This window comes from Stegastes partitus, unplaced genomic scaffold (genome assembly GCF_000690725.1).
Source record: "Stegastes partitus isolate 25-593 unplaced genomic scaffold, Stegastes_partitus-1.0.2 Scaffold976, whole genome shotgun sequence".
Taxonomy (NCBI): domain Eukaryota; kingdom Metazoa; phylum Chordata; class Actinopteri; family Pomacentridae; genus Stegastes; species Stegastes partitus.
Genome location: NW_007578707.1, coordinates 335,305 through 342,967, shown reverse-complemented (window position 1 = coordinate 342,967; position 7,663 = coordinate 335,305). Strand labels below are relative to the sequence as shown.

The 7,663-nt window shown below is 46.8% G+C and overlaps 1 protein-coding gene across 1 annotated transcript in view; it reads right to left on the bottom strand.

Moving 5' to 3' along the window:
• Positions 1-4,148: 4,148 nt before the first annotated feature.
• The window catches only part of acvr2ba (activin A receptor type 2Ba), a 15,628-nt gene continuing 12,113 nt past the window's right edge, over positions 4,149-7,663 (bottom strand). Inside the window, exons 9-12 of the mRNA XM_008294599.1 lie at positions 6,711-6,825; positions 6,477-6,615; positions 5,147-5,277; positions 4,149-4,702 (exon numbers count right to left, since the gene is read on the bottom strand). Coding sequence (XP_008292821.1) covers positions 4,481-4,702; positions 5,147-5,277; positions 6,477-6,615; positions 6,711-6,825 — 607 coding nt within the window. The 3' untranslated portion in view covers positions 4,149-4,480. The remainder of the gene's footprint in view (positions 4,703-5,146; positions 5,278-6,476; positions 6,616-6,710; positions 6,826-7,663) is intronic.

Here is a 7,663-nt window from a genome sequence, read left to right as displayed (position 1 = left end):
TACCCTCTAACCCTACATCTACCCTCTAACCCTACACCTACCCTCTAACTCTACAGTTACTCTCTAACCCTACATCTACCCTCTAACCCCACATCTATCCTCCAACTCTACAGTTACCCTCTAACCCTACATTTCAGGTCCATGGCTCCTGAATACCTTCAGAGGAAGAACAGACGAGAAGCAGAAATGCAGCTAATTCTTCATTCAGGAGATTTTCAGTTGTCGAAAAATCAGACTGATTTTAATAACTTCACTTAAAGTGTGTATTATCAGGACAATGGTATCGGATTGGAACTCCAGACTGAATCAGGGGCAAAACAAAGCCTTGATCAGGACATCCCTAGAAGAAGGACAAAAGAAAGCAGGGCAGACGAGTAGACACAAGTAGTCAGGAAATAAGGGAAGGAGACAAGGAGACAGGGGGGAGTAAAGGATGATGGAGAAGTGGAACCAATCAAGGTGTTTCTGCTGTCGGCAGGTTATTTGAGTAAAAGCAGCAGCAACGTTTGACAATTTCCAGCGTTGAGGTTTGAGTCTCGCAGTGACCTGCTCGCATTTCTTCTTCATCACTTTGGAGATTTGATGAACAAACATGAAGCAATCAAAAGTTCACAATCAAAAGTTCACAATCAAATATTATGTGACTACAAGTCGTCAAAGCAACTAACAAAATCTAGAAACACAAGTTGAACACGTATAAAAGTCTTCTGAGGTATTTCTGCTGTATTGAGGTGATCTGTGCTTCGTGAGCAGTATTGTTTTCACCGAGTTGGACATTGTTTTTCTCCCAGTTTCTGTCTTTGCCACTCGTTTATCAGTCAGTGTTGTTCTTCGTCGCTCCTTGAACGTCCTCCCGCGCTTCACCGACTTCGTACAACCACACAGAGTTGCATGTGTTCAACGCAGCCAAAGTAAAACTAACAATAAAAACAAACCTACAGAAATATATTCATCTTTGAGTCTGAATCACCATCATCATCATCATCATCATCATTATCACCACCATCATCATCATCATTAACATCAACATCATCATCATCATCATCATCATTAACATTAACATCATCATCATCATCATCATCATTAACATTAACATCATCATCATCATCTTCATCACCATCGTGGTCAGCAGCAGCAGCAGCATCGTAGACATTCACTGTTACATGTATGGCATCACAGAAGGAACACAAAAACAAAAGCACACAAAGAAATCAACACAGTTCCTGGTGTGTGTCTCCAGACTGAACACGAAGGAGGAACTTTCTGAACTGGACTCCGAGGCGTCTGTCAGTCGCCTCGCTTTTGGTCCCGGTTGACGGAAAACTCAAATGAGACGAACGGGGAGGAAAGTGAGGAGGTGTCTGGTGACCTTTGACCAAACCAGACCAGCTTTAAACTGGAAGAACTTGTGCTCCCTGCTCCAGGCAAACCGGAGGAGCTGGAAGATGGAGTAAACCGAGCTGCAGCAACAGAGAGGAGTCCATCACATTTAACCCTCTGAACCCCAAAACCTGCAGACGGCTTTGAAAGGCTTGTCATCACTTGAAGAACTTACTAAACTTATCAGCCAGAAAGTGTGAAAACAGGAAGCGTCTTCAGCCTTCCCACTGTCCCAATCACGTGTGACATGTGGTTCCATCAGGATGCATTCATCAAATCTGAGCTTAAAATTGTGTCGCTTCTCTCTACACGGCTCATTAAAGAGTTTGACAAAAACACCCAGTTTGCACCTGATTCTATAAAAAATAAATAAATAAATAAACAATTCTTAAATCCTCAGCTGATCCTCCACCTGTGACCAACAGGGAACATTCAGAGAGTTTCAGGTGAACTGCAGCCAGTGAGAGGAGAATCCATCCTACTGGATCAATGAATCAATGCAGCACGGATCAGAACCAGAGACCAGAGGAGCCAGTTGGTGGAGATACATTCATCTGATGGTGTGCAGAGGCTGGAACATGGAGACAGTTCAACAGCTGCAGGACGAGGAGACGACATGAGCTCCAGGTTTGGAAACATGTTGGACATGTTCTGTGATATAAACGATTCTCTCTGGTCTCCATGGTTCTGACAGAAGACATCTCTGAGTTCTCTCTCCTCCATGTTGTTCTGGGTCCAGAGCTGCAGGACTACTTGGGATTCAGAAGGTTAAATTTATCTGGACTTTCTTTCATGCTCACGCTCAAACCAACTGTGCAGAAATAAATCTTTAACATCGCCTCACAGATAGAGTTTCACGTTTAAAAGTCAGCCACTGTCGTCTCTGCCGGACAGAGAGGAGGGAACGTTTTCAGCAGCACATTTATCCACATTTGGTGCTTCGTGGGACTGATCACAGGAAACTACAGCGGAGCTCAAGATGTATCCTGCTACGTTGGTTTGGCTCTGACATGAAGAGAAACACAGAAAATCACGGGGCCTGTACTTTAAAGCTGGATTTCTCTGTTGCAGGCTGGAAAGCAGTGAACCAGATCATTGATCAGCTCAGGAAGACGCGCTGCAGCCGAAAAGAAAGCTGCAGCTCGGCGAGTGGAGTGAGTCTGCAGCAGAGGACGCTGCTTTGTCAGGACCGCAGGCTGAGGACCACCAGTTTACCACGGAGGAGACCCAGCTAGTCCAACTAGTGACCAAGAAACACCCTGCAATGGATGAACAGCGCTGAGTGGAATAAACCTTCAGACCCAAAACTTCTCAGTTAGAGAGTACTATTGGATGGACCAGACCTTTAACACTAAAAATACTTGGAAATCTTAACAACTTCATGTATTTGGACAGAAAGTCGTGTTTCATGTGCAATAAACCTTTAAAGGTGCACGCTGTGCGCTGTAGTGATCACCCAGTTTAGCAGGTGGCGCTGCTGCAACAGACAACAGGCCATGAAGTGCAGCGCTACTGCTGCGGTCCTGAAGCTGCAGCTCCTCTGCTGCAGACACGACATCGGCACAGACGATGCTGTGAACTTGCAGCGCTGCAGCTCTGCCACAGGGCGGCGCTGTTGAACGGCGGCGGGTCAAAGGTCACAGACCTCTCATTGACCTCCTGGTAAAACACAGGCTCACTGAAATAATGACAGGATCAGCAGGTAGAGTATAAAATCAACACGGAACCACGAACACACCTGTCACATCACGTGATCATTCATTCACACACTCTCACACACTCTCTCACACACACTCACACACACACACACACACACACACTCACACACTCACACACTCACACACACACACACACACACAGACCTGAATGCATAAACACTCTATGCATGTTGAGGTCTTGCACCATTTTTTGGGGAACATGTGTTTCCCTTGTTTGGGCACCTTGCAAATTTACATATTCAGGACAGCCAACAGGCTTAGAGCACCCTCAGATAAGCCCCTCCCACTGAAGGCTTCCATTGGCCACACCTGATGTCGGCCCTGCCCCCATTCCCAACGGTAGACACCTGCGGCCGGCGTCGCCAGTCCCCCATCCCCACCCGACCCCTGTAGACCTGGTTACCTGAGAAGTTTGATTTCAACCAAAATGCTGTGGTTGAGCGCAGTCAGCCAATCAAATCTCTGCATGCAAGACGTTTGCCTCCTGGCTCCTGACAACCAATCCAAGAGTTCCCTCGGCGTTCAACCGCCGACTAGAACAGCCGAACACAAAGAGAGAACGCAAACCTCCCCGCTGAAATCCACTCTTCCTGTTTGTCGCCTTTTTCCTTCTGTCCTCGCTTCATGTTTCCCGTCTTCTTGGATGCAACCCGTTGGATCCGAAGGTTTGTCGTGTGTGAATAGCAACATGTGATTGCAGGAGAACGATAAAAAACAAAGAAGAGTCCCAGAAAAGGTAGAAAAACGAAGCGTTTGAAAGCTTGCTGTCGGCATCTGTTTGCTGTGTAACAGTCTTGGCGTTCCTACGAGGGTTTTGCAGCATTGTTGTAAAAAAAAAACAACAAAAAAAAACGACCCAACAGTCGCCTGATGGTAGGTGGTTGCTCGGTGACGCAGTTGCAAAGTTGCCAGGTAGGTAGATAAAATCCAGATGTGGAGCAGAAGACAGCAGAGGGAAGAATACGGCAGGAGAACGGTAAAAAATGAGTAAGGAAAGTGGTCGCTGAGGTACCTGGAGATAGAGGAGCATTCACTGAGTCGGGACCTGAATGCATTTCAGTGTGGACTTCTCCTGCTAAAAAAGACACGAATGAGTCAGTACTGAGGAAAAAACAAGGACGTGTGCTGGTACTATCTGTCCGAGAGGACGAAGAGAAGGAATCACATAAAGGAGGAGGAGAGTTAAAAAACACAAGTCCAAAGAGATAAAATAGCAGCTGCTCTCACGCCGGGTTTCTGGTTCAGAGTTCCACTGAGAAAACATGATGTGGTGCGTGTGCGTGTTTGTGTTTCAGAGTCGTTCGGTCGTTTTTAGAGGAAGCAGAACCGAACTTGAGGAAAATCAGCGGTAACGTCAGGCCTCTCGTCTTGTTTCGTTCTCCTCATATACTGGACTCTTTGGGCGGCAGGTCGACATTAGTTACCATGGGAACGGGCGCGATGGTGGACACCAGCAGGGCGTGGTGGTCGGAGGTAGGCGGGGTGATGGTGGCCATGAGGCGGCGGACCTGGGAGATCCTCTCCTCCACGCAGCCGGCCGACAGGCGAGCCTCGGCGTCGTGATCCCAGCACTCCTCCACCGTCTCGCAGATCTGAGCCAGACCCTGCCAACGGAAACAGACCGGTTTGGAACAAAAGGATGCGACTCGGTTTCTGACAGACGACTAGAAGACTAAAACCTGACAGCTGCTGTTTGTTCAGAGCAGAGAAACCAAAGCGTGATCATTTAATTCCAGAGAAACGCAGCTCCTGTTGTGTCCTCGCTGGACTTCTGCTGCTGCATCTCAGAACACACCCGGTGGAGGCAGCAGCAGCTTCACCGTCACATCAACAGTCAGCCGATTACAAACTGTTAAAAACCGAAGCACCACTAAGCTGACCAGATGAGCGATTAAAAACAAATACTTCAGAAACTCAAAGAACCAGAGTGAGTCCAGCTCCATCAGTCTATCTGCATGAACATGGTTCTACAATGAGTTCTGGACCTATGGACTCAGTCTGATCACTGCCAGGGGGCTGCTGGTCCGGGACAAGCTGTGGACACTTACGCTGTGTTTCAGCCAGAGCTCTTTGAAGGCCGGCCTCATCTTCTTGTGGACCACGACTTCCTGCAGGTCCTCCAGCGACGGATGCTGACCGAGCTCCTCCTCAAACGGCAGCATGTACTCGTCCACCGGCCCTGAACACAACACAACCAGGATTCCTCAACACAGAACAACCCGGTCCTGTAGCTGCTACCCCGCGTTTAGGGGTTACTCTGACAAACCAGTCCTGCCCCCTCAGTATTATGGGATGTCTCATAGTGGTACCAGTTTAATGTCTATGACACAGAGTGACAGAAACATCACTGGTACCCTGGATGTGGTTCTGGTTCTGATCAGTCACCAGAGGAACCTTTACAAAGTGCATTCTGGGTAAACTTTCCAGGCTCATATCAGCATGTGTGGTGGTGGCTGGTCAGAACCAGTTCTAGACGATGGAAGGACCGTTTAACCTCCAGAATCTACAGGAACCATCTGTAGACAGGATCCACTCTGAGGGAAAGTAACTTTACAATAAAAGCATGTTGTCATTGTCAAAATGTAAAACTTTCTGTTTATTAGGGGAAATAAAACCGGGCGGAGCGACTGGTGCGTCTCATTCAGGGATGTTTGATCAAAGCCGTCTTTAACTGCAGGAACATTCACTTGATCCGTAGTTCGTATCCAGAAACGTCACAAATCTCTGTCATGGTGCCCATTGGTAACTAATCCAACATGGTGGACATCTCTCCACACGCTGACGACGCTGCTATGAACTGCAGACACATGACCTCCATTAATTAAGCTGCATAACTATATAAAGGCCTCCACCTGAGCTCTGCTTGGAGGTCATGAACCTCCTCAGAGTCTTTGTTCAACACGAACTGTGGTCTGCAGACGCCTCCTCTGGTCTCTGCAGGATTAAACAGTGAGAGGCTCCCCCTGGTGGAACAACCAGGTACTACAGCTGGTTTTTGGCACACAAAGTGTTTATTGTCAGGAACATGGGAGGATCAGATCCTAAACATTAAAAGACTCAGAGCTCAGACTGGGGACAAGTATAAACTTGACCATAACACTTGTTTTTTGGTTGGTTTTACTCGGTATGAACAAAAACTGAGACTTTATTTTGAAATGACAAAGCCAGACATGGAGAGGACCTAGTACAAGTGGAATCTTTGGGTGCAAAAGTCTGCCATGTTCTCAGAAATCCAACTGTTAGCGGTGCGCCATTTCTCTGGAGGATCCTTTGAGCTGAGGCGGTCTCGGTGGCGCCTGCAGCTTCTCTCATACACATTTCAACATAATTCGTTCCTTCTAGCAGCACACTGAGCATGTGTTGGTGTGTGTGCGTTACCGTCGGCAGCCTTGCAGCGGGACACCAGCTCCCACAGCACCAGGCCCAGGGCGTACATGTCGATTCGAAGGAAGGCGTCTCGCTGGAAGTTGATGGCTCCTTCTAAGACCTCTGGAGCCATGTATCTCCTGGTTCCCACCTGCACACACAGGAACACACAGAAACACCTGAAAGCCCGTCCGGCGTTCGGCTCTGAAGCTCTGATCCTCGGCCTCCTCGGTCGGAGCGGCTCACCTGTCCGTGTGTCTCTCCAGGTGGTTTTCCCGGCTCGAAGCGGACGGCGAGGCCGAAGTCTCCGATGACCGCTGTGAGGTCTGAACGCAGCATGACGTTCTTACTCTTCAAGTCCCTGAAGGAGAGAAAACACGTGGACATGGAACCTGTCGTAGCAGCAGCACACAACATGCAAACATTCACGTTCTAAAGGTTTTACTCCAACTAAAATACTACTGTCTGTCCAAGTACTTCTAATTTTAAATGTTTATTTTACCCAAAATACTGCTTCCTGTCCAAATACTTAGTTTAAAAAAATTACTTTACCCAAAATACTGCTTTCTGCTTAAATGTTTAATGTTTCAAAGGTTTATTCCAACTAAAATACCACTTTTTGTCCAAGTACTTTTAGTTTTTAAGGTTTATTCCACTCACAATGCTACTTTCAGGCCAAATAAATATAGTTTTAAAGGTGTACTTCACCCAAAACACAACTTTTAGTCCAAATCCTCGTACTTCTAAAGGTTTGTTCCGCCTAATAAACTTCTTTCTGTCCAAATAAATGTCGTATTAAAGGTTTAAGCTGGACCAGAGTTTAGATTTAAATGGAACCAAACTGTTTCCTGACTTCTTATCTGTAAACCTGCTGATCTGTACGTTACTAAGACCACTGAATGAATGACATCACATCAACATGTTTCTGTGTTTGGTCCGTTTACTCTGCTGGTCCTGCAGCTGATAGATCCCTGATCAGAACATTGATCCTCTACTGGTATTTATAACAGAGAACATTCAATCAGGAACATTGATTCACTTTGATTTGTCGTTATTAAAGTGATTTCCTGCATCATGGGACAGAGTCAGACCTAAATAAGCTTCAGTACGACATCAGGTTTAAATAGAAGAAGTCTAAAGTTTAACAGCTTTAATGTGCTGCTGTCAGTGATCAATAACCAGCTGTCAGTGATCAATAA